The sequence below is a fragment of the Phycodurus eques genome, chromosome 1 (genome assembly GCF_024500275.1).
Source record: "Phycodurus eques isolate BA_2022a chromosome 1, UOR_Pequ_1.1, whole genome shotgun sequence".
Lineage (NCBI taxonomy): Eukaryota > Metazoa > Chordata > Actinopteri > Syngnathiformes > Syngnathidae > Phycodurus > Phycodurus eques.
In genome coordinates this window covers 9,563,636-9,591,164 of record NC_084525.1, presented here as the reverse complement: position 1 = coordinate 9,591,164, position 27,529 = coordinate 9,563,636, and the positions used below count along the sequence as shown (strand labels likewise).

The following is a 27,529-nucleotide window of genomic DNA, read 5'->3' as shown; positions in this document are numbered from 1 at the left end:
CCATATATTAGGGGGACGGAGACAAAGTGGTTCTTGATGAAAAGGGAGTTATCAATACTGTATGTAGACATGTTTCCATTGTTCCCAATGGGTCGCCATTGAAGTTTAAAGTCACGAATGAACCTGTCAGACGGCCGACACGAGACACTAAGGAAATGGTGCTATGAGTTCAAATCAGCCCGAGATGTTCCTGAGATGAAAGATTATCACTTGTGAATGTGACACAGTGCTGAGTACAACTGACCTTTTGCTAAACCCCAGACTGGCCAGTCACAGCACAGCACAAAACAGCGGCCCACCAAGTCAGTGATACAGTTCACAATTGGTATTTGTACTTTTTAAAAAGATGACTAGAATTACAGTAAGTGATGTGCAACTGACATAATTTGGCAGGGTGAAGGGAAATGATTTTTCACCACAGCTTGTCATCCTCTTTCATCTAAGTCTTCTGTATCAGGTATCGGGAACCTTTTTGGTTAAGACACCCATGAAAGCCGCATATTTTAAAATGTATTTCTGTAAGAAATCTTTTTTTTTTTTTTAAACACTGAATATAACTAAAAGCATGCTGTTTTTTAAGCAAGACCAAATATTTTAGAATATAATAAGTCTCTCAATGTATTATTTATAATAACGTTATTCTGAAGCTAACTTTCGGTGCTGCATGTTTTTGCTGATGGCGTTGTTGTCTGGTTGATACATACTGTATGTTGAGAGGTTAAACTTCATGCAGGTTTTGAGGCTTCAATCCATTAAACATGATTGTAGGTTGGTCTTGATGTTTTTTAGATAGCATACGTAGAGCCAGAACCTGCTCTCACCACAAAGGTGAATTCCTCTGTCCATTTGTGCTGAAATGTAACGTATTCCTCATCTTTCTTTCTTTTTGCCATCTTCTGTCACCAAAAGCTACCTATTTGATTAAAAGGAAGGAAGTTTGCTTCTTAACCTCACAATGACCTGTGTAGGCTACCTCATTGTCCAATAAAAATAGTCTGACCCTACTGTACCTGGAAGGAAAAATGGCATTGGCTCAAGCCATCCGCATTGCGGTAGAAAAAGATGGATGGATCAAAATGCATGAGAATGTTTTATATTTTGAACGTTATTTGTATCACTTTGATTCCTGTAATGTTTTACTTTAAAATGTCAGCAGAATAATTAATTGTTTACCGTGTTAAGAATTGTCGGCTCAGATTCCTCTGCGAGCCAGATGAAGTCCTCAAAAGAGCCACGTGGCTTGCGAGCCACAGGTTCCCGACTCCTGTTTTATATCCTCTCTTAACACGAACTGTCCTGTTGTCTTCTCTCACTTACAGTGCCGTGAAGAAGTATTGTGCCCCTTCTCAAATTCTTAGATTTTTCTATAGTTTCCGCACTTTAATGTTTAAGATCATCAAAAAAAAAATGTAAATATAGTCCAAGTGAACTGTGCTGTTTTATATAGTGATTTCATTTATTCACAGGAAAACAAAATATTCAGTTACCTGGCCTCGTGTGAAAACATTATTGATCTAATCACAATTTTTGGTTAATTTTCACACCCAAGCCTGATTACCTTGAGACCTGTTCAATGAAGAAATCACTTAAACAGAATCTGTCCTGATAAAAGATTATTTTTTTTCCCAAGAGATGTGAAAGATTCATTGCCAGTAATAGAAAACACTTGATTTTAGCTGTTGCTGCTGAGAAAGGCCCAGCCAGTTATTAGGTTTAGAGGACCATTACTTTTTCACACAGGGCCAGGTAACTGAATATTTTTTTCCCTTAATAAATGAAATCATTTTAAAAGAGCATTTTAAATTCTTTTGGGTTATGTTTATCTGATATTTACATTAGTTTGATGATCTTAAATACAGTGGGTAAACTTTGCAAAAATATAAGAATTTGAGAAGGGGGCCACCACTTTTTCACGGCACTGTATATCAACCTTATCTTTGGTCTTCCTCCAGCTCTCTTTCCTGGCAGCTCCATCCTCATCATCCTTCTACCAATCTTTCCTCTGTACTTGTCCAAACTATCTTAAGTCTGCCCTCTCTAACTCTGTCTCCAAAACGTCTAACCTCGGCCGTCTCTCTGATGAGCTCATTTCTAATCCCGTACAGCCTGGTCACTCCTAAAGAAAACATCAACGTTTTGATGTCCACCACCTCCAGCTGTGCCTCCTGTCCCCTCCACTGTTTCTAAGCCGTATATCATGGATGCCCTTACCCTTTCCCTTCATTTAAGCAGGCTTTTTTACTAAACACTTTCCTCCACCCATTCCAACCTCCATTTCTTTACCTTTTTCCACATTCACCACACCGAGTATTTGAAGTCATAACCCTTGCTAACTCTTCTCCATGTAGCCCTTCCACTTCTTTCATACATGCACATATATTCTGTCTTACATCTGCTGATGTTTATTCTTCTCCTTTCCAGTGCATGCCTCCACCTTTCTAAATGTTCCTTCACCTCGTCCATGTTATTCACTGTAGATCGCAATGTCATCTGTGAACATCACGATCCATGGGGATTCCAGTCTAACCTCGTCTATCAGCCTATCCATCACCACTGCAAACAGGAAGGGGCTCAGGGCTGATCCCTGATGCAGTCCCACCTCCACCTTAAACTCTTCTGTCACACCTATAGCACACCTCACCGCTGTTCTACTGCCCTCATACATGTCTTGTTCTAACACACTTCTCTGCCACTCAAGGCTCTAGACTTCCTCATGCAGTACCAGAGTTTCTCTCCAGGTAATCAACCAGGCTTTCTCTAGATCTATAAAGACACAATGTAGCTCCTACTGAATTTCTCTGTAGTTATCCATCAGCACCCTCAAGGCAAATAATGCATCTGTGGCACGCTTCCTATGCATGAAATTCATACTCCTGCTCACAAATAATCGCTTCTGTCCTGAGTCTTGACCCAACTATTTCCTCCTATAACTTGTGTGGCTCATCAAGTTTATTTCTCTGTAGTTCCCACAACTCTGCATGTTTCTCTTTTCTTACAAATGGTCACAGCACACTTCCCTTCCATTCCTCAGGCATCTTCTAACGCTCTAGAATTCTATTGAACGACCTGGTCAAATACTCAACAGATCATATTCATCATGTACTACTGTCACATCATAATGACTGTTGTAACAAACATGACATAAAGTGTTTCTTTTTTTAATTGTAAATGTCAGATACTTTAGTTTTACTCAAGAAATATTCTACAGGGTCACTTTAACTTCTACCCAAATTACTTATGTTAAAATACTTGGATGTTTACATAAGTATCACTTTTAGGTACTTTATACAGGGCTACCAATGGTGAACAAACCACTCCTTTAAGTATAGCAAATGTCAGACACTTTACTTTTACTAAACAAATATTATACAAAGTGACTGTAACTTCTACCAAAGTTATTTTTCTCTTAAAATACTTTTACTCAAATCTCACTTTCAGGTACTTTATACAAGATAATGGTGAAAAAACTCTTTGCATATATGGGTCCATGTGCACACCTAGAGTATGTGTATTATATGTGTTTGTGTGCGAGTCAACGGTTCAGCACAATGTGTTGGACGGGGAGTCTCACTAATGAGGCCGTTTGGCACACAGGCACACACACACGCACGAACGCACGCACATGCACGCACACACGCACGGACACACACCTGGTCGGAAGAGAGTCTCCGTTACTCACAAATCATGTGAGGCAGCCACTGCCAGCAGCCTCCGTCCTCGCCGCCACACACAAGAAGATGAAAACATCCGCTTTTGTTTTACCACACTTCATCACGCATTTTTCGAAAATGAAGAGCAAAGAAAAAAAATAAACAAATACAAATAAATGGCTGATAGTCAGGATAGAAGGCCGGGGTAGGAAGCAGCAGTGCAGGGAGAGGAGTGTTCAATAAGTGATGGAAATTCAAAGTCTGAATTAAGTGTTCCACAATAAAGCACTCAGAGAGTCGTGACTTCCAGCAAAGGCAAAACATTTGTCATGGCTATAATAGGATCTTGCAAATATTTGGAATTTCAAAATTTTAACCCAAGAAAATGATTGCACATTCTGAGACATTTTTGCTCAGATGCTCTTTTTTTTCCGTTAATTATAATTATTCCATATGTTATCATTGCCATTCCTTGCTGATTGCCTGGGATATTTAATATGGTTCTAAACGTTACCAACTACTGTATGCCTCCTGGCCTATGGAGGGCTATGAACTAGAACTACTAAGCACATTACAATCTGATCAATGAGATTTGATATAAGCATCAAATAAAAGATATAAAGTCAAACCTCAGTTCACAAATGACCCTGTTCGCAGCCAAGTGGGTTTACAGACAAGATTTTCTAAAAATGTTTGCTTTGGTTGACAAACTATACTTTCGTTCGTGAACAGTCACAACTTCCACGTACAATGCTCAACTCTGCTTTCTCTCTCACAGCGTATATATTGTTCGCTGCTTCTCTACATTCGTCATGTCGCGCACATACAGATGAGATTTTGTTTTTTGCCTTCAATTAGCCCGCAGTATGACTTCCAAGAAAATGAAAAGTGCAAGTGATAGTTATTAAGAAGCCTAATTGTCTTATTTTTGAAAACAAGAATGACATAATAGCTGCACGTGAAAATGGTATTTGTTTTGATGTTTCTGATCTCACTGTATGCAGTTTGCTTTGGCGGAATCTACTGTCTTCACTATTCTTAAGAATAAAGAGGAAGTAAAGGCAGCTGATGTGGCAAAGGAGTTAATGTTTTTACGACATAAAGGCCTCATATTGTAGAAAAGCTAGATTTATTATTTATTATTATTTATTTTTAGATTTATTGTTAGTGTGGATAAATTAACAAATAGCTTGCTGGTGAGACTGTTAGTGAGACTATACAGTAGTATGCTAAGGGGCTTATTATCGTGAGATTATTTTTGTGTTATTTCTTCATAATAAAGTGTGTTTTTATTCATTTCTATATTTATTTTCCACTATAAACCCATAAATACAAAGATGGTTGGAACGGATGAATTTTATTTCTAATCCATTCATTTGAATTCAGAACAAATTTATTACAGAAACTGCTGTTTGACTGTACTAATATTTTGTTGTGTTTTGATACAGATTAATTTTATTTTTTAGAATATACTGTGGGCCATTATAAAACCAGGCTCCGGGGTGCAAACGGCCCCGTGGCCAGACTTTGGATACCCCTACTAGGAAAGGGTGAGGGAGGAAGGGTGCTGAGAGAGAGAGAGAGAGAGAGAGAGAGAGAGAGAGAGAGAGAGAGAGAGAGAGAGAGAGAGAGAGACAGAGAGACAGAGAAAGCGCAAGAGAGAGAGAGCGCTCTAACAGGTGTGTCTCCAGACATGCAGCAGTCCAGTGTCACAGTGGACAACTGCTGCGTCAAATTTGCTGTTTTGGACCTATTAAAAAAAAAAAAAAAAAAAAAAAAGGGTTTTTTATTTTTTCTCTGGGCTCCGCTGACTCTGACGTCATCCTGGTCCCAACGTCCCTCTTCTACCTAGAGTCTAGGTCCTAGACACACACACACACAAAAGATTTGGTGCTAACTGAGATCCTCACGCGTGCCACGTTTGGCACTGAAGAGAGGACTGATGTGCACAGGATTTGTTGGCTTAAATATACTCTGGGATTCATAAGGAGCGACGGTGAGCAGCCTTCTACTTTTCTTCTGACTCAGTTGTGCAAGTAAACAGATGAAGTTACTCTTCTGATGGATTTCAATTCATTTAATGTGTTGAAATATTCATGCTGTCACTATTTTACCACTCATGAAAAATATCTACATTGTCACCTGTATGTGTGATTCTAGATAGCATTAGAAAATATTTGTTATTATTGAAATATTTTAATTATTTCTTTGCACATTTCAGTTTAAATTCTGAGTGATTTTCTCCCTTCAGTGCAGATATAGATGCAGGAGGAGGAGGTGTTCCAAACCTCTGTTGGAAAGGACTAACAAGATGATAGTGTCAAAAAGAAGATTGTTGCTCCACTTTTGTCGCATGCCCAAGCGCAATTCTTTATAAAGGCTTCTTGAGTGACAGTCGTCTTACTGAACAACATCTAAGAACAATTTGAAAGTACACGGCCCCTCCCCATTAAAGTGAATTTGGCAGCACTCATTTCAATAGGTGCCAACTATGATTTGTCTTTGATGTAAATAAATGAAGAGGTTAGAAGTTTGAAATTGAAACCGAATCACAAATGTATCTTTTAAACTGTGCTTTTGGTAGTGTTTTTGCTTTGGCCAAATATTTATGATCCCAAATTCCAGAGCGGTAAAGCTTCCTCTTTCTCTTAGAATTATTTATTTTTTTATCGCCCCTTGACACATCATTATTTTTCTTGGAGCTTTTCATCTACTTTTGTCCCTCTGGCTTTCTGCCATTTGGCCTCTCTCATCTCTCAGTACAATTGTCCCATCTATATACTTCCCCCTCTCTTGCTCACATCCTTGTCCACCTTTTCACAACATACTGGTTCCCTGAGAGGCTTCACCCTGGCAGGCACCATTCCAGTCAAGGGGGAGGAGGACTTCCTGACACTGGCTGCTTCACACCTCAGCCACCGCAAGCGTGTGATTGGAGCGGCCGTAGGTGTAGCTATGGTTCTAATTCTACTGGTGGCCATTCCACTGCTGGTCCACACGACCAAAGGAGGAAACACTGGAAGCGAAGGGAGCCATTACGAAATGCTTGAAAGCTGCAGGATGGTCTGTGATCCCTACACCACCTCTCAGCAAGGCCAGGAATTAACAGCCGTATCTCCGCCACCCCAGGACTACTCTGGGAAGAAGATCAGGTCTGGCATCCGTGGACCTCCGGGGATCCCCGGCCCCCCGGGTGCACGTGGGCCGCCTGGGGAGCCAGGCAAGCCAGGGCCGCAGGGTCCCCCAGGTCCCGGTCCTGGAGGCTATTCTCCCTCCCTTTACACTCCCAGAATTGCCTTTTATGCGGGGCTGCGCAAGCAGCACGAGGGGAGCGAAGTACTGAAGTTTGATGATGTGGTAACCAACGTAGGTAATTACTACGAGCCCAGCACTGGCAAGTTCACCTGTCCGCTACCTGGCATATACTTTTTCACCTACCATGTGCTCATGAGAGGGGGCGACGGCACCAGCATGTGGGCGGAGCTGAAGAAGAACGGACTGGTGAGTAAATGCGTGTGTGGGTATGTGGAAGCAGTGCACAATCCAGCCATCCATTCCTGCCACTTAATCCTGTTCAGGGTCACAGGGAATGTAGAGCCTATCCCAGTTGATTGAGTACGAGAGGCAGCCAACACCCTGGATTGGTTGCCACTGTTGTGGAAAAAATTACTTGTTCTGATAGAAAAGACCTGAAACAAATACTTGAAGACAAAGTAACTAACAGGGAGGTCTCAAAGGTGGGGTGTTTTCTTCCTCTGAAGGGATGCGGTTTTACACCTCCACCTTTCTCTATTGTTCTTGAGCAGACAGACTGGCGTCACTTTTTGTGTATTCGACTTAAACCAACAGTTAAGTTTCACAATTGAAGGTAGAAAAACACAATGGAACCAGATTTACAATATCAAATGGGAATTTTTCCATTACATCAGTCAATTACAGGGCACAAATAAAGACAGAAAACCATCACACCTCGAATATCCCATCACTGTGCTAAAATGATTCCAATGCTGTCTGTACAAAAGTCAGACATATGCACCACGACACTATCAGTGACCCAATAGAAGATGTGTTTAACTGAATGTACTACTGACTCATGTTCACCAACAACATTGAACTCCTCACATTCAGAGCAGGTGGCGTGAGTGAGAAATGAAAGAGCAATCTTTCTCCTCATTAAAGGGGAATTCATACAGTCGGAAGTCACCTGCCTGCCATCTTTATTTGCATTTCCACGTGCACTGTGACTAAATGACAAGTGGCAGAACGCAGCCGCCACCAAAAGGAACAGTCTAATTAGAGTGGATCACACACCGAGTTTGATTATCGCCTAAACAGAAGTGCAAAAGAGCACCAGAGGAATGTCCATCACTACGCGGTCCAGTCAGTTGACACCTCAGCTAAATTAATAATGAATGCAAACTTGACAGTCCACTCATCCACTCCTGCGCAGATTCCCCAGACACTAATTAAGAATAGAGGGGATGTGGGTGCGGTGGGTGTTTGGGGGCGTTAGAGAGGATAAGAGGCAGGATATATCACTATTCACTAAAATGTTGTCAGAGGACTTAAAATTCAGGAAAGTTTCTTTTTCCCACCCATTTGTCATGCAAGCACATCTACTAAATTCTCTCCTCGAAATCAAAGTAATGATTCAAACACACGGAAACATCTATGCGCTCATCCGTACTGTTCTTGTGATTCTGGTTATTGCAGATATAATAACAAATGTAGAAAATAATTTCTCCTTAACCATTATTTTGAAAGGAAATGCACTTGAGCACAAAACCAAACATACATCAAGTGGCCTGTCTAATGTCCTGTATTGTCATTCAAGTCATCTTTGCCTGCTAAATAATTAAACAATTTTAAAATAGATCCTCTGAATGCCCACTATACAACTTGCTCATTGATTCTTCATTAATTATATTTTCATTCAATTCAATTATTTAATCTCACTGAGGTCCATCTGACATCCGTCAGGTGACCTCTTTCAACAGTTCCGTTAATAGAACGCTTGCCTAACAGGGCTCGACAGAAAGCGAGCAGCTGGTGGGGAAGAAAGAGGGGTGTGAGGTGCAGTCAAAATTGCAGAACACTTGATCATATTTGGAGCTAGTAAAGTCCACAGGCTACTGTGCAGTCAGTCTGGGGTGGTGGCTAGGGTTTACAAACTGGACACTGTGTTAGGCAGGTTGCATTTCAGAATACAAGAATAAAACGACCTGTGTTACGTTATTTACTTAATTAATTTTTTACGGCCAAAGGTGCTCGGATTTTATATTTTACCCGTCCACCCTTAAACAAAGAAAAATCCCCCCATCCTTCTGTTTGCATCCTAACCTTCACACCATAACAGACACATAAAACAGGGTGAGCGAGAATGAATGAAACACAAGTACCTCGACATGAAAGGGACAAGCTGAGATGTCCACTTGGAGTATATGAAAGGGAGGGAAAGTGAGTTGACGGGTATATGGGGAGGTGATGCAAAAGAAGATGGATGACTTCATGGAGGTGTGGAGACAGTGGGCTGCCAGATGAGGCATCGGGGAGGCTGGCAACGAAGGCCAGGACGAGATCAGGCACAATGACCAATGGATACACGCTCAGCACGTCTCGGCTTGACAAGTCATCAAGGTCAGCCGCAAGAACACAGAAAAGTGATCTTGAAAAGAAAAATACAAGGCGAGGACGGAGGCTGCTGGCATTGAGCTCCATTGTATATTTTTCCATTGTCCAAACCGCTACCATTACAAAACTTTTATTAACTGCACAGGTATTATTTTATTTTCCATCTTTACTAGGGCCATATTCTTCCATTCATGCATTTTTTTTCCTAGTCCGCGCATCTCCAAGGTATGCGTAATTTTCCCGTAATGACATCTGGCACGTCACTGATGGTGTAGTGGTGCACTCGCCTGACTTTTGTGCGGGCAGCGTGGGAACAGTTCCCATTCAGTGACAGTATGTGAGTGCGAATGGTTGTCCATGTCTATATGTGCCCTGCGACTGACTGGCGACCAGTTCAGGGTGTAGTCCACCTTTCGCCTGAAGTCAGCTGGGATAGGCCCCAGCGCCCCGCGACCCTAACCAGGATAAGCAGTGTTGAAAATGGATGGACGGACTTCTGGCACACCCACCGTGCGTAAGGGGCTCATGTGCGCGCAACGACCCAAGAGACGTGATTCATTGAAGTCTGAGGCTTGCTGTAATTCCTGGAGTGTGGCGTTTTCCTGAGAGACATGAATGCCGTAAAAGTCTATTTGTAAAATATGTCACACATTAAATGTGAAATGAACTTCCATAGCGCATACGGAAGTTAATCGTCGCCAGTGAGACGTGTGCGCTGCTGACGTGCCCATTACTCCAATCAATTTTGTAGGACAGCACGTGTTTTTCTTTCTGAAATAAAACCAATAAAAGTAATTTGATCAGAATACTGTGCTTATGACCGAACGCATGTTTGGATGTCCATTATGGTTGTTCATCAATGGTGCCCTGCAACCAGCTTGCGCCATGAAGACCTGTGAACGAGTCATTTTAATGTATTGCACAACCGTCCAACCTTCCATCCATCCATCCACCCATCCAGGCACAAACAACAGTCAGGACCCATCCCCCCACCCAAAGGCAGAGCGAGGCTACCCTCTCTTCCACCGGGGTGATCGCCATCTTCCCCCACCATCGGAGCCAACACACCACCAGGTGGTGATCAGTGGACAGCTCCACCACTCTCTTCACCAGAGTGTCCAAGACATGCGGCAGGAAGTCCGATGACACTACCACAAAGTCAATCATCGAAATGCGGACTAGGGTGTCGTGGTGCCAAGTGCACATATGGACACCCTTATGCTTGAACATAATTTTGTTAGGGACAGTACGTGATGAGCACAAGTCCAACAGCAGAACTCTGCTCGGGTTCTGATCGGGGGGCGCCATTTCTCCCAATCACGCCCTCCTAAAATGGTGGGTCTTCTGAACTGCTGTTTGATGCATAGGCACAAACAACAGCCAGGACCCGTCCCCCCACCCAAAGGCGGAGGGAGGCTACCCTCTCGTCCACCGGGGTGAACCCCAATGTACAGGCGCCAAGCCGAGGGGTAATAAGTATACCCACACCTGCTCGGTGACTCTCACCGTGGGCAACTCCAGAATGGAAGCGAGTCCAACCCCTCTCGGGACGACTGGTACCAGAGCCCAAGCTGTGTGTGGAGGTGAGCCAGACTAAGTCTAGTCGGAACTTCTCGACCTCACACACCAACTCGGCCTCTTTCCCTGCCAGAGACGTCCCGAGAGCCACCTTCTGTAGCTGGGGATCTGACCACCAAGCTCGATGCCTTTGGCCACCGCCCAGATCACACTCCACCCGACCCCTTTGACCCCTCCCACAGGTGGTGAGCCCATGGGAAGGGGGATACATGTTACTCTTTCGGGCTGTGCCCGCCCGCGCCCCATGGGTGCATTTCCGGCCACCAGGCATTTGCGTTCAAGCCCCACCTCCAGGCCTGGCTCGAGAGGGAGACCCCAGTGACCCGTATCTGGGCAAGGGAAAGCCTGAGTCCATTAATATACTCATTATAGGGGGTCTTTTAGCTGTGCTTTGTCTGGTCCCTCACATGGGACCTGTTTGCCATGGGTGACCCTACCAGGGGCATAAAGCTCCAGACAACTTAGCTCCTAGGATCACTGGGAAACACAAACCCCTCCAGGTGACAGGTCAAGGAGGGGTATTTTTACAACCGACATAAGCTACTCTTCCCACCTCTGTAGCGGACATCCTCTATTGCTACTCATACGTTTAAGCAACATTTTTTGCTCATCAGATAAGCCAGTGTATTTGTTGCACTGGTCTTTTGTATTTTCATGTTGAGGTTGTGGTCCCAGAGGAACCGCGAAGCACACGTAACATCGGCAACAAGAGCTGATCCACTAGTACATCTTGTATTAATTTGGAAACGCGCCTACAATTATCTAATTAGTTTATGGACATTCATGTGAAATGTATTAAGCGACAGAGCGATGTTAGGGGTTATGTCACAACACAGAATTAACTAACTTCAAATTTAGAAACGGCCAATTAAAAACAGAAAAATATTGTACTTAATATTTTCCTGAAGGATGCATTTGGGTTTAGCCTTTGAAGTTGGTAATAGTGAAAAATGATGTGAAACAGACAATGATTTTAGTCAATTATTTTCCAGAATGAGAGTGCTGAAAGAGAAGGATGCTATTCAATTGGCACAGCTTGAAGCAGGCATCAGGAGCAGGTGGAGATGGGCCTGGCTCAACTTTGAGGCCAAAACTAAAAAGCAGAGAAATGAGGCAAAATTTATTTTAATCTTAAATTTGCACATCAACATGTACTTGAGCGGTGTAAATAAATGTTGTTCTGCTTGAAGTCTTCCAGATTGCTTAATTTATGTTAAAATCCCAAAAATTCTCTGCGGGGGCCCGGGGATCCCCCTCAGGCACCCATACAATGTTTTTTTTCTTCTTCTTTTTGGGTCTGTCACCTTTTTCATGCCTTTGGTGTTTGCATGTCTCTAACAAACAACAATAACAAAAAGAGGGAAATGAACAGACATAAAGTCTAGTAACACTATTAGGGGATAACTAACACGATTAGGGAATAATTAACACTAATTAACAAGAAAGCAGCATTCTTATAAGTATTTACAATGCCGCTCAGCATGCTGGGGATTCCTCTGACGCTACAATATGATAAAATGTGTTTTTTTTTTGTCATCCATCCATTTTCCACACTACTTATCCTCACGAGGGTCACGGGCCAGCTTGCGCCTATCTCAGCTAACTCTGGGCAAGAAGCGGTGTACACCTTGAACTGGTCGCCAGCCAATCCCAGGGCACATAAACAAACAACCATTCGCAATCACCTTCACACCTACGGGCAATTTAGAGTCTTCACTTAACCTACCATGCATGTTTTTGGGATGTGGGAGGAAACAGGAGTACCCGGCGAAAACCCATGCAGGCACAGGGAGAACATGCAAACTCCACACAGGCAGGGCCGGGATTTTCCGGCCTACTATTATTATTATTATTACTGTAATGATTTTTTTCTTTTAAGTTAATGTAATATAGCATACGTCTGGAGTGAAGACACATTTCTTCATCAAGCCTCCTCCAACTGCGTGTCACACGATTACTTTTTCCGTTGAGGGGTGCGCAGTGATCAAACCTGTGGCTACTGGCGAGCTAGACTACTAATGCTAGTTCAACTAACTACGCTGCTATGTTGTGGAAGTGGCTGGACATGAGATGCTTTGCGCACACTTAACCAGAAACCGCTGGGGGTGCACTGAGGTGACTCCTGGCCAGATTGGGCCCTTAAGGGAATTATTAATTTTTAAAATTAAATTTCTGGTTTTACAGCACAGACTGGGAGTCTCAGGTGCTTTATTTATATATTTATTTTTTACAATCATTTATGATTAAGGGTTGTAAATAAATAGTCCAGTTTTTGCCATCATAAGCTCTCTTTTTTGTTTTTTTTTACCCAAACCCCAAAAATGTTATCGTGTATCAAACCATGGGTCAACAAAGATCATGATACGTATCTAATTGTGACCTTGGTGTCTTTTAAAGCCCTAATACTTTCTGTATAATTGAACATTGATCTGAGTTGATCACTGTCTTTGTTCTTTTTAATATGAGAACACGAGTAAAAAAATGGTGAGGAGGCGACACGAATGTTCGATAAAAAACTAAATTCTGAATTCCAGTGCAGTGAAAAATTACTGGCCACTTTCTGTTATACTTTTTAGATAGTTTCCACTCTTTAATGTTTAATATCATCAAACAAATGTAAATATCAGACAACGATAATCAAAGTAAACCTAAAATGCTGTTTTTAAAAGGGGATTTCATTTATTAAGGGGGATTTTATTTTTTTTAATATATTAAAATGTTCTTTGTGAATGGTCTGTGAAGCTAGTTAAGGTTTTATGAATGGATGAATGTATTATTTCCGACAGGAAGCCATCCAGTCTGCCAGTGCCCAGACAGACAAATAACGCAGAGTAACATTTTTTCCCCCATTATTATTGATTTCAATGCACTACGCTGAACAAAATGCTACTAAATTCTCATGAGGACAGCGTGTGTGTTAACAAGAGGTTGGTAATGTGATGCTTACATTTTGTGAGGATGTGCTGACTGCCGCAGGGCTTCCGTGGGATTCCCATAGATCCAATACCTATTACATTCCCTAAATCCCCACTCTGTGAGCCCGACATGCTCACACCTCAATCTAACTTTCACAAATCATTGCAGCCAGACAGGGATTCGGGGCCTGGGGATTTGTGATTGAAGAGCATGTATGGGTCTTGCTTCACTAGCGTCCATGTTGCTGACATGACACAATCAACCTGCAAAGGCAATGTAATGATAATGTTGGTATCAAACCATCATTTTGCTTTAGTAGCTTTAAAGACAGGTCCAAATGTTGTATTTATGATATTTAAGGATTTTGACAGGAAAACACTAGATATTCTCAAAAGGGCAGCAGTCAGCTCAAAGAAAGATTGTCTTTTATTGCTACAGGTGACTTTGTTTTTTTGTCCAGGTAGTGTTGTTGTGGAGCTGACAGCAGCTTAACGTGTTTTTTTTCCTGAATTTGGGAGTGGTTAGTTGCTCGAGCAAGGACAATCATCTGCCAAATTTAATTAAAAATAATAATTTCTATCAAAGTATCTTCCTTTACTATGTAGCCCCAGACATGGGGCATCTGTACAAAACAAAAATATACATTTCTGCCCATGAAGTAGCTGTGGCTCTGTGTTAGACAGTTGCGTAAGCAACGTTTTCTAGAAATGGTAGCGGCAGAGGCCGAAGGGTAAAGACATCGGACATGGATACAATAGTATAATTTTATTTAAGTTTTAAGTTATATTGTTCACAGGAAAGTTATTAAACCTAAGATGTAGTACCTATTTAAAGTGCATGTTAAATCTATATTGTGGCCATAATACAATTTTGTTCCCCATGCTAATTATCTTATGTTTAAACAAAATAATGGCAAATGGACAGCCTACTTCACTAACATAATTATTAATAAGTTTGTGTATGTTTTAGTTGGTTATGTTGTTATCATGATGATGTTTTGCCCCTCTTTTTTCCCCTTTCAGTGATATACCTTACTAGTACCCAGTCCTATTCAGTCTGATACAGTGATAAAGAATTTAAATAACACTCAATTAGGTGATAAACTGATTGTTAAGGATTTGGACATTGTGTGGAACTAGTTATAGAAAAATCGGCAACCAGCAGAGGTGCTGTCGATTCGTTCACAAATTGTTGTTGAGCTAAAAAAGAGCACTATGATTTCAATCGCAAGGCACATACTGTATAGTCTAAACAAGCGTTCACACTCAAATGCACACCTAAAGAGAATTTAGTCTTTAATGAACCTAACGTGCATGTGTTTGGAATGTGGGAGGAAGTCGGCGTACGTGGGGAAAACCGCCATCTGCTACTAAACCACCGATGAACAATAGGAAACATTATTTAAAAATAGCAATTAGTCAATTAGATGGCCTGATCTTGTCTGATCTCAGAAGCAAAGCAGGGTCAGGCCTGGTTAGTTGTACTTGGATAGGAGACCAACTGGGAATACCAAGTGAGTTTACATAAAAGCCTCGTGAGTAGCAAGCCAGTCCAACTCACTGCCAGTCCCAAACCTTGATAAATAGGAAGGGTTGGAGTCAGGAACGGACACTGGCCATTAAAACCTACGGCAAAACTTTAATCTGTAAGCAGTGACCACGAATAGGGAAAAAACTGGGAAGAAGCAGAGGAACTCAATTTAGAAGCTAAGAGATTTTTTGAGGGATTATTTATACATATTTTAAAGGCAAAGCAAGGCAAGGAAAATGTATTTATATAGCGCATTTCATCCACAAGTTAACTCAATGTGCTTTACGTCATTACAAGCATTTAAAAACAAAGCGCAAAAGATACCTAAAAACAAGTACAGAAAAATAAAAGATAGTTTACTCAAATTACTAAAGGAACATACAGTTTGCAATGCAAATATGACAAAACAAAAAAACAAAACAAAAAACACTGCAATGCACTGAATCCGCAAGAGGTGAACTACGATATAGCTAGGGAACACTGTAGTCATAATATGATCTCTATCGAATTTATAATACTAATATCATCAGGCATTGCAGACGAATAGACCCAATTCCCCTTTCCGTCTTTGACAGTTTTCTCACCTGTCTTGGCCACTTTTAATGGCCTTCTTAAAGGTCAGGTAGTGTTAAAACGTCATCACTCGCTGCTACATGTAGGTACTTTCCTAATATGATACAGGTGAATTTTAATTAGGCCTAAAGTAAGGTTCAAGTTCTCATATGAGAGGAAACACCCGCCTTGCTGCACATAATATTCGTTATAGCTCCTCTCACGCTGTGCAGCTACACGATATGACCAAGACAATCCTGCTGTTCATTATGAAGCATAACACTGAATGGCAGGTAATAGCAATCTGCGATATGGCTCCATGCTATAGACACTTGTCGTAATCTGCAGGCTCCCACAGGAGAAGGACGATCTTTTCAATAAATATTCAATTTGCGCGCACACGCATGCACACACACAGTAAACTGGAGCCCACACTCCAGCCCTTCCCGAACCATCTTACTATGTGCTATGGTCTCTTAGGTAAGTTTAACAGCTACTTTTCTATTGTCTCCACTCTAAGAGGTCAGTATATCACAGTGAATGAATCCTGTCAGTTTTATTACCCGTGGAGCACCGCGCCACAGATGAAAACAAGACTTCATATAGCCCCACATCTCTCTGGTCTCACAAAATAGCCTTGCTTGATCAGTCTGTGACTCTGGACACCCCCGCCCCTTCCCCGGTCCCATGTTCTTTTTTTTTTTAAATTATTATTATTATTTAAATAATGAAAGGGCTAGGCGGAGACTGCTGATGGCAAGCCCTAGGGGTCCCTGCCGCACGGTTTGTACCCCACCTCCTAGTTTGAGGATCAACACAGCGTGCTGGAGAGTAGTGTCTTCCATCCATATCAAGCTGCTCTGTTGGCTTCCTGTCTTAATCCCCGCCATACCTCTCTGTCTGTGTGGTGTATTAATCGATGACTTGTGTTATTGCTACACAAGCAACAACTCGAGCTCAAAGCATCAATTAATGTTTTTGCATATTGATGAAAAGCAAAAAACTTGTCTTTTTTGTTTGTTTTGTTTTGCTGTGAAGAATTCACACACATTAAGTGATGAGAATCCGCCATGGCCTGATGGGGTGAAAGCGTGTTCCTGTATGCTGCTGCTTGGCCAAAATAAGGAGCAGGATGATATATGAATTACGTTGATAACAATTCACCACCGCAGCATCACTGTCAGCCGCAGCCAAAGATGCAAATGTGATATTGGCTGTCACGAAACATGTCAAGCACAACAACCATCTAACCTTTAGACATGACTCAGTAAATGGATTGCTTGAGGAATTCCTAATGATCATAGTGACTATTCAAACATACATTGGGCTGAATTGCATCAGCTCTTTTTGGTATTTTTAAGTACAATGCCTTACATTACTGAATGTGAGCAAGAACAAACAAGCTTTGCCTTAAATGACCACAGAATAAATAAAGCACTTAGATTATACTTTATTTTACACATTTTATCTCTCCATCAAGCTCCAAAGACAAAAAAAACAACAACAGTAATTTCTTATTCATAAGGACAACTTAAAAGTCCTTGCAATGTTAAAACTGCTAGCAAGATTTGAATGTAGCCTCACTTTATTAATTCATTTTCCGGATGTCGATATTTTGCCATAGTTTTAGCAATCCTCCTGAAGCCCAAGGTAACAGTGCATGAGTGCACGACAAATAATTGACACCCTGTCAGTCACGTTTTCACTTTCTGATTGGTTGTTTGTTCTCTGGCATGGTGGTTTCTTACAAATCAAATTAGAGGTACAAGATGGGGTCATCATTTTATACTCATCATTTTACCCATATAGTACTGTCAGGGTATAAAGAGAGTTTTAAGCAAAATGACAAATGCGATATATATATATTTTTTTTGCAAACCACCCCTTTAAAGTTTGCCAAGTCATGTAATGTATTTCCTTGTGTTCAACACACTGCAGTTGGGAACCAATACTGAACTAGAAATGCACAAATACAATTTCTAAGACTCAGCATGACGTAGACCAAAAGCACAAATTATATTTTATTTCTTCCTTTATTTATTCATACCATTATTGCAGAGGCAACCGACAGGGAAGAACAAGTGTATGCATGTAGTAAAAAAAAGTTTGCAGAACCGTTCAGCCCCCTCGGGAGGCTGACTTCCTCCAATCAATGTGGCTTTTTTATTAGGAACAAAAATGAAGTGCACTTATATAGATAGCACTTTATCTACACCATGTGGTGCCCAAAACGCTTTACATATCCTCACATTCACCAATTCACGCAAATATTCATACACCAATGAGTGGACAACAGGATCATGTTTAATTATTGGTCTCCCATATGCTGTATGTGGGATACAGCATTTTGTTTAAAGCGGTCTGCAAGTCCTGTCCAGATATTGAAACATCACGCTGCGGATGACAGGTGGTAAACAATACTGTACATATGAATGAGAATAAAATGGGGAGCGTATATATTTACTTACAATAACTCAGGCTCTGTTGCTGCTCGATTGACTGTTTCCAAATTGAAGCACGCTCATTGGGGAGAAAGGCTCCAAATGATGGGGGTGACGTACTGGTGGTTTAGTTGCAGATCATATTCCGCAGCTGTCATGGAGATGTGTACAGCTTGTCTGGGTGGTGACAGAGATTGACTGCTCCCTACGTAGATGGACAGTGAGCCAGACACAAGGCCACTGATGGCTGATATGTCCTGTGACTGCGGCTGCTACACCAGAATTATTGAACTGTCTTACATTGGAGGCTTTAAAACAAACACATTTGAAGTGGTTGTGAAGAGCGCAAAATAAAACAGTAAGTTATTCATTTTCAACATTCAAATTTCCAGATAGGGGCAGCAGTTGGTCAGTGTGCCCTTGAGCAAGGCTTTGAACCCTCAACAATTTGAAACATTGTGGTATGGTTTGGCCATACTGTGGCAGTAATGCACATGATAAAGTGCCAAATTCCACACTGTATAATATCCAAGTTTGGGCAGTCACAATTTAAGAGTTACATGATAAAGCTGTTGTTTTTTAGAGTCTGTAAAATAAGCAGTCGCGCGACTGTTTTTTCCCCCCAAAATTAGTCATTTTGATTGGCTCGCGAAGGGTACGTGCGTGATCATGTGACTGTCTTGTGTCGTCTGATTGGTGAATTGGAGTCAAATGACATTGGTGATCCCGTTTGGTTGGCGCAACACGCACCCTATGCGTAAGTCGAAGATGGCGTCTAAAAATAGACGCGCAAGAATGAATAAATAAAAGTAGTGAACGCCATGTCGATCATTGTAACGGAGTAAAAGTATCGATCGTTCTTCACATGAATACTCAAGTACAGGTAAAAAGTACGGTCCATTTAAAGTACTCTGACAAGTACAGTTTATGGAAAATGTTACTTGAGTATATGTAACGGAACAGAACAAGGTTTCTAGAGGGGATTGAGAAAAGAAGACAACAAAAGACAAAGCACTAACCGAAAACAAGATGAGGAAAGTAAATCATTATATACCTAGAACAATGACACATTCAATATGAGCGTTGTATGGGCAGTAGTACTACACGCTGTGAGGGAAGGACAGGAAAAGATCACTTTCCTTATCTAAACCCTTCACATTCTTGGTTTAGTTTAGTGACCTGCACCTTTTGCTGTCACACCTTGGTCCTATAGTACGTGCTACTTACCACGTCTTATGCTTCTAAATGCTGCACATGGCTACCCAAAAGCACTTGTAAATTTATTCAAATTGTCAACTTAATTAGTATCTCCCTTCATTTTCTTGGCTTCAGATCAATAAGATATTTTCCATCCACCTCTACAGTGCTAGGTGGTCCTTATTTTCAAACTTTAGATTTTTCATCAGCGAAGGCCTGGATATGATGTGAAACCATGAGAAAACCCCTCCTGTGAAGTTTCACATCGATCGGACATATTAAAGAGGTGCCCCAAAGCCAATTTGCCGAAGTAGTCTAAAAAAAGATGAAAAGTTTACTTTTTTTTAAAAAAATGCACATTAAAGTTGGGTTCAAAAGACTCGTTAGGGGTGTAAAATGAGGAGAGAAAAGAATTCCCCCCAAAATCGGTTAAAGTTGTGTACAAAAGGCACACCTGGGTCACCAACGCTGCCCTGTGTGTATTAGCCCCTCGCTGGGGTGTCAAAAAGGTACACCTGGGTCACCCACGCTGACCTGCATGTATTAGCCCCTCACTGAGACCAATAAACCCCACTCATTGTTGCCCGGTTAACGTCGACTTGCGGATGTGGGGAAGCGACGTCTATGATCCTCGACGACCTGAAGAAGGAACTGTCTTTCTTCTTCGTCCTTTGTGAGGATTGCGCTGTAGCTCTGAATCAGAGCCGCGCCCCGTTCGGCAAAGTCGTTGACAACCTTGAGGGACTCGGCGGCGGGCGAGCTGGTAGTCCTGCCGACCGGCCACTCGGCCGGGTCCACCTCAAGGAAGTCCGACGGGCCAAGGGCGGCAAGGAGAAACTTAGAGCTTGACGAAGCGAAGTCCGGCAGAGTCTTTCTCGTCAGGACAGTCAGGTCAGGCTCCAGTGAAATCCGCTTAGGCGGATCTTCCGCGCCGTTTCTGTCAAAGGCAGCCACAATCAGCCTCTTCTCCTCCAACGTGGTCCTCAGGTTGAACAGAGCGAGCGACACCAGCTCCTCTGAGATGTACCAGAGATGCCGCCCAAACGCCTTCGAAGTCTCCCTTGCGATTTCCTTGTCCTTGTAGGACACGAGTGAGCGGTAGAAGGCCAGGTCCTGGGCCGGAGCACGGGTTGCCAGTGGGGCTTCGTACCACACCGGCACGTACAGCGTCACAGTGAAGAGGAGGGCCAAGTTCTTCTCCACCGCCTTGGTGAGCTTGAACTGTCCGTGGAATAAGATGATCTTCAATGCGTATATCAGTTGGCCCATCCAGCGAGCGCGGTGGTAGGCTCCAGGCTTGGACATACTGATTCCTCGAGGGGGAACGCCGCCCAGAGCGACGATCACCAAGTTGAGGAGTTTCCGATAGTCATCGCGGGGCTGCGTACCTTGGAGCTTCTCGTTGCAGAACATGATGACTTCGTCACTGGTGGGCGGGATTGGCTCAATCGGCTCGAACACCGTCTGGTCGATGGACTCCCATCTGGCCTTGAAGCGTTTGAAGAGTTGGATGTCGGGCCCAGACGACGGTGCGAAACACGCGCCGAACGATTTCAAGAATGTGGTGCCGGCAGGACAGGTGCAGGAGATTCCGCTCGAGTCGCTGCTGGACGTAGGCACAGGCTCCGCCGCGCACGCCAGTGTTGGAGGCGGTGGTGTCGAAAGACATCCCCACAACACGTTCGGTGACACCCCAATCCTCCAGGCAGCTGATAACCACGGTGGCAACATCGTCACCCTTCCCGCTGGGCAAGCTTGGGACGCCGAGGAGCTTGTTAACGCCATCCCCAGAAACGAGGATGGGAAGGTACTCGGCTGCCATTGTGTCGGTGATATCGTCGATGATCTTTCCATCCCAGTGGACAACGAGGGAGACGTCCGGAGCGAACGCCTCCCGGATCTCCTTCGCCACATCCTCCCTGACGCGCCTCCGGTGTCGTCGAATCGATTGTCGGTTGACTGCAAGGTTCGAGGGGATTGGGCTGTATGCCTCAGCAGCAACGTGGAGGATGTGGACAGCGCTCCGGTCAGATGTCCTTGTTCGATCGAGCGCAGCTGCAATCTGCGGGGTCACCGCCGAGGCACGAGCTCTGCTGCGCTTTGGGGGTCTTTTGAACCCAACTTTCAAGTGCACTTTTTTCAAAACATTCCTAACAAATGTACGCTTGTTAATTTTTTATACTGCAGGAAGTGTTTTCTCATGGTTTCACATCATATACAGGCCTTCGCTCATTGAAATATTAATTTTTCAAATTCTCCCTACAAATAAGGACCACCCTACTCTACACTGCTTATCCGGATCAGAGTCACAGGTGGAGCCCGTCCCAGTTACACACACCCTGGACTGGTCGCCAGCTAATCGAGTCTTCAGTGAAGCAGATTTTCATTCATTCTGTATCTGTTTTTAATTCTTTAAATGAAATATATTTTTCAGTGCGGTGGTGCCTTGACATACAAGTTTAATTCCTTCTGTGACCATGTTCGTAACTCTTTTCATGTCAAATCCTCTTTTCCCATTGAAATGAATGGAAATGCCACAATCTGTTCCAGCCTTCCCCCTAAAAACTATATTTTTGGTAACCTGTTTTTAATGTAGAAAAATAGTATTACATATTTGACTTTATAAAATCCTACAGTAATGACATAATAGAATATTAAGAATGAAACAGTTTTTGACACATTTTTCCTTCAATTTAATGGTCATTGTACTGCTGCTCCTGGTGAGTGCCTTACCGGTCTGGGGGCAATAAAATACATCCATCCATCCATCCATCCATTTTCTGAGCCACTTCTCCTCACTAGGGTCGCGGGCGTGCTGGAGCCTATCCCAGCTGTCATCGGGCAGGAGGCGGGGTACACCCTGAACTGGTTGCCAGCCAATCGCAGGGCACATAGAAACAAACAACCATTCTCACCCACAGTCATGCCTACGGGCAATTTAGAGTCTCCAATTAATGCATGTTTTTGGGATGTGGGAGGAAACCGGAGTTCCCGGAGAAAACCCACGCAGGCACGGGGAGAACATGCAAACTCCTCACAGGCGGGGCCGGGGATTGAACCCGGGTCCTCAGAACTGTGAGGCTGACGCTCTAACCAGTCGGTCACCGTGCCGCCCAATAAAATACAGACATATCGATCTACTGTACAGTCATGCTCACCATTATTGGCATCCATGAAGTTTAAGTTCTAAATGTGGAATATCTCCTGAAGAAAATGTATCAAGTGAAACAAAACATTTCAAGAGAGAACTTTTCTCTCTGTATCAAGTGAAACAAAAAATTTCGAGAGAGAACTTTGATACAAAAGAGCAAAGGATAATATTTTATGGACAGATGAAAAAAAATAGAACTTTTTAGAAAAGCACACATGTTTACAGACAATGAAGTCTTTAAAGAAAAGAACACCATGCCAGCAGTGAAGCATGGTGTAAGATCTATAATTCTGTGGGGCTGCTTTTCAATATCTGGTACTGGAGGCCTTGACTGTATCACATGGATCATGAAATAAGAAAATTATCAAGAGAGTTAGAGCGAAATGTCTTTGTGTAAGAAACTGAGTCATTTCAGTTTCTTACACTGAAATGACTTGGTTTGAGGCAAAGATCATGGGTCCTCCACCAAGACAAAGAAACAAAGCACACATCCAAAAGCACACAGGAATGGTTGACAAGGAAAATGGACTGTTTTAGAATGGCCAGCAATGAGTCCTGATCTCAATCCAATTTAAAATCTTTTGGGGGAGCTGAAATCTGCCATTGGTGAAAAGAACCATGCAAATGTTCAACAGTTTCAACAAATTGCAAAGGAAGAGTGTGAGAAAATACCACTTGAGAAGCGCAAAAAGCTTATAGATGGATACACAAAATGTTTGGAGGCTGTCATCAACCAAATATAAACGGGTGCCAATATTACAGGACATACTGTTTTCAGGTTTTTTTTCTTTGAAAAAACGGTGGTCAACTGGTTAGCCCATCTGCCTCACAGTTCTGAGGATTGGGGTTCAAATCCCGGCCCCACCTGTGTGGAGTTTGCATGTTCTCCCCGTGCCTGTGTGGGTTTTCTCCGAGTACTCCAGTTTCCTCCCACATCCCAAAAACATGCAGGTTGATTGAAGTTTCTAAATTGCCCTTAGGTGTGAATGTGAGTACGAATGGTTGTTTGTTTATATGTGCCCTGCAATTGGCTCGCAACCAGTTTAGGGTGAAACCCCGCCTCTCGCTCGAAGATAGCTGGCATAGGTTCCAGCATGCCCGCGACCCGAGTGAGGATAAGCGGTACAGAAAATGGATGGATGGATGGATGAAATTACACTAAGATGAAAAAAACAATTTTCTTTTTTACAGTACTTCATTACCTCCAATTAATAGATCCTGGTGATTTTAGTTTGGTACATTTACATTTATTTCTGAAGATATGAAACAGGTTATGCAAAAAATGAAGGGGTGTTTATAATGGTGGGCATGACTGTTCATGGATATTCTATTTGTCTAGATGTGCTGCACCACCATTTGTGGTTAAATACCAATTTGTTAAAGGGCTATAACACTGTGACACCGAACTTATTCGTTGATCCATCTATGGACTTTAGCATTGTTTGTTAGCGTTAAGATAAACAGAATCACAATCATCTTTATTTGCCAAGTATGTCCAAAAAACACACAAGGAATTTGTCTCCGGTAATTGGAGCCGCTCTAGTACGACAGCAGACAGTCAATTGACAGAGAAACCTTTTAAGACATAAAGACATTGAGAAAAACAGTCACTGAGCAATAAAGGGTTGCTAGTTATCTGGTAATGCTGGTACATTATTATTATTATTTTTTTTACAATTGTGCAAAAAGATGAGAGTGCTCTAGCACTTAGAGCAGTTCGAAAGACTAATATTGCAATAGTCCGGTGCAATGACCGTTGTGCAAAGGGCACCGAGACTTCAAGCGAGTAGTACGATAGTCTGGGACAATGTTGATTGTGCAAATGTTGGAGATACTTCTCAGTCAGTGTGCAAATGGAGTAGATGCTACTCTGGCATGAGTGGCCAGTATTGGTCATCAACAGATATGCAAATAGTGCAGCGTGGTGAGACTACTACAGTGAGTGCACGAGAAATATATAATTGACAGAAATGTGACAACAAACTCAAGACAAAAATAAAAAAAATTGCCAGCATCTTGCAAGGGAATTGTAGGTTAGGTCGGTTAGGTTAGGTAGGTTAGGTCTTTAAGAAGTTGATTGCAAGAGGGAAGAAGCTGTTGGAATGCCTGCTAGTTCTAGTTTGCATTGATCGGTAGCGCCTACCTGAGGGAAGGAGCTGGAAGAGCTGGTGACCCGGATGTGGAGACTTATCTAAAGCAAAGCTATTTGGTTGTTTTAAATACACAATGTGTAATTGTCTTTTGTTTTATGTTTAGTTTGACAGTAAGCTTCAAGTGGGATTGGTGATGAAGAGCTTGAAGCCTATTTTTTTTTAAGAAAAATCTGCCTGTATGTGAAGTGAGATGAGTTCACTGCGACTATACAGCGCTTATATGTGGGATTTTTTGGTTGCAAGTCAAGGCAAAAATATCAGTTGAACATTGGCTCGCATCTCAAAAAACTTGCAAGTCGGATCATTCGTATCTAAAGGCACCATTGTATTTGTATTCGGGGACTCTTTCTGGGGTAGCCCATGCACCACACTTTGACAATCGCTGGCCTATGCCTCTGACTTTCACGTGATGGTATGTTCGCCAAGAGTATTTCTGTTGTTAACCAGCTTCTGCACTAATATAGAAATCCTGTTTCCCCTCAATCTCGGGATGTGTACTTAAAGATCAAGAAAGAGTAAACCCAATTAAATGTGCTAGCAAACAAGTAAAGATCCACTGCCTCTGGGTCAATAAGTCCCAGCTCGCACACGGCATGCAAATGGGAAGCTGTCTGGCTTCGGCACCGACCACTCAGTATCACGCATATCGAGCTGGAATATAGGATCATAAGCAACAGGTCAATAGGCACAGCGGAAAGTGATGCTGGGTCTCTTCTCGACTCATCGTCTCCGGCGAGGTCGCTTATCTCCAAATCGCATTTAGATCTCCACCCCTCCGAGCCCCTACCACAGTGAATCAATATAAGGAAGAGTGGCTGAGTGTCAGTCCAGCTCTGGGGGTCACAGGTCACTGTGCTATCCATCTGTTAAACCGCCATGACTGTTGATCCCATACTTTCGTATGAGCATGTCGCTTGAGAGTGCTTAATAATTGAACGTGACCTAAAAGGTGACGGAAGACTGACATGCGGTTCATTTTAAGAAGCCGCTGAACGCTCAGAGCTGTTGAGAAAGTCATGAATTCATTTGCACGTGTGCTCTGTTCCAGCCGTACTCTTAACTGTTAATGCGTTTGTCCTTTGCGGGTGACAGGTAAGAGCCAGTGCCATCGCTCAGGATGCCGATCAGAATTACGACTACGCGTCCAACAGTGTGATCTTGCATTTGGACGTGGGCGATGAGGTGTGCGTGCAGCTGGATGGCGGCAAGGTCCACGGGGGCAACATCAACAAGTATAGCACCTTCTCTGGATTCCTCATCTACCCAGACTGACAATAATCACTGGATCAGAAGAGTAGACTTGTTTTCAAATAATCTATACACAACTCATACAGACTTCATACAGGATAGGCACACGACACATGCATGGAGCTCTATGCACACACCTGCATGCATGCAAGCACACACACAGGTCAACATTAACATAAGTGGATGAAGAGGATAGAGAAGGGAAAATTACAATTAAGTTGATTTATATGTGCGACATTTAACAGCCTCCTTTGTGTACAGTTTGTGACCCAAAAATATACAAAATATTCTAATGTGATCCGTTTGACCTTAAATTAAATATCAAAACAACACCATTGGTCAGATTGTTTGTTATGCAATAATTGTGTTTACATTAATCACAAGGAAAATGCAAATTATTTACATCAACATTTTTGCTCAATATTAATGTATAGTAATTAATTATATTAATATAATAATAATATACACACCTGAACAAGATATAACACAATAGCTGTATCAAAAAAATCTGCCCATACAAGGATTATAATACAGTACTCAGTTATGATTGACATTGTCAGAAATGTATTAATTTCACAATATGCCTATTATGTGGTTGTATTATTCTATGTTGTGCCCTCTCATAAGGCATAGAGCAAATGCATGTTAATTGAATTCATGCGTTTTGGACAGAGTCAATCAAAATTGAATGCAGTAATATTATATTTGTAAAGGCAAACTATTGTATTACCTCATTGTACAGGTGTACCTTATGCTGTATATATGTGAGTTTGTCTCTCAAAGCCAAAAAGATTTGACTTTTTACTGTTTCCAAAGTAAAAAAAATATATATCACCTTTTGCAATTGCAATTTTGTTTGTGGTGACATTTGAGTACATTATTTACAATGTTGTTCATATATGCGTGTATGAATGGATGCAGTATATAGATAAGGACCAGTAGAAGTGACAAATGCCGTTTTATCTAAATTAAATGTACAATACATTATACCATCATATACAGCATATTTTCTTTTTTTTATTGTTATTATTTAGGAATATGTCCAAATCTCATCATCTGTCTGCTAAAGTATGTTGAAGAGGTTGGTTAAACAATTGCTATTAAATAATCTATGCCTACATTAGGTGTATTCTGTGTTATTGTTGAACAGACGTGCACATGCAGGGGTCATAAAAATATTCTCTTTACCACCACTCGGTCTGACTGCAGAATTCAATATATGGCGTGACACTGTGAACTTAACAAGCCGAGTCCAGAGTCACTGCTTGCATGCTTCAACATGGATTTCCAATACTGTATGTCTTAAGACACTGTCCAAGACACAAATATTAATACCACAAAATTGATCTCAATTTATAATACACCCAGGATCTAAAAAATCAAGCCAGTATATGCCTTTTTAGATGGAACCATATCACAATCAACTGTGCAAATGCTAAATAAGGTCTGACAATTTAGTGGATGTTGTTTTTTAGTGGATGT

General features: G+C 42.2%; 1 protein-coding gene across 1 annotated transcript; it reads left to right on the top strand.

Annotated features, from left to right (window-relative positions):
* Nucleotides 1-6,326: 6,326 nt before the first annotated feature.
* Nucleotides 6,327-27,105, top strand: c1ql4a (complement component 1, q subcomponent-like 4). The gene is made up of 2 exons (XM_061677330.1): nucleotides 6,327-7,151; nucleotides 25,892-27,105. Exons 1-2 carry the CDS (start codon nucleotides 6,606-6,608, stop codon nucleotides 26,069-26,071), a joined length of 726 nt encoding a protein of 241 aa, XP_061533314.1. The 5' UTR covers nucleotides 6,327-6,605; the 3' UTR covers nucleotides 26,072-27,105.
* Nucleotides 27,106-27,529: the final 424 nt, after the last annotated feature.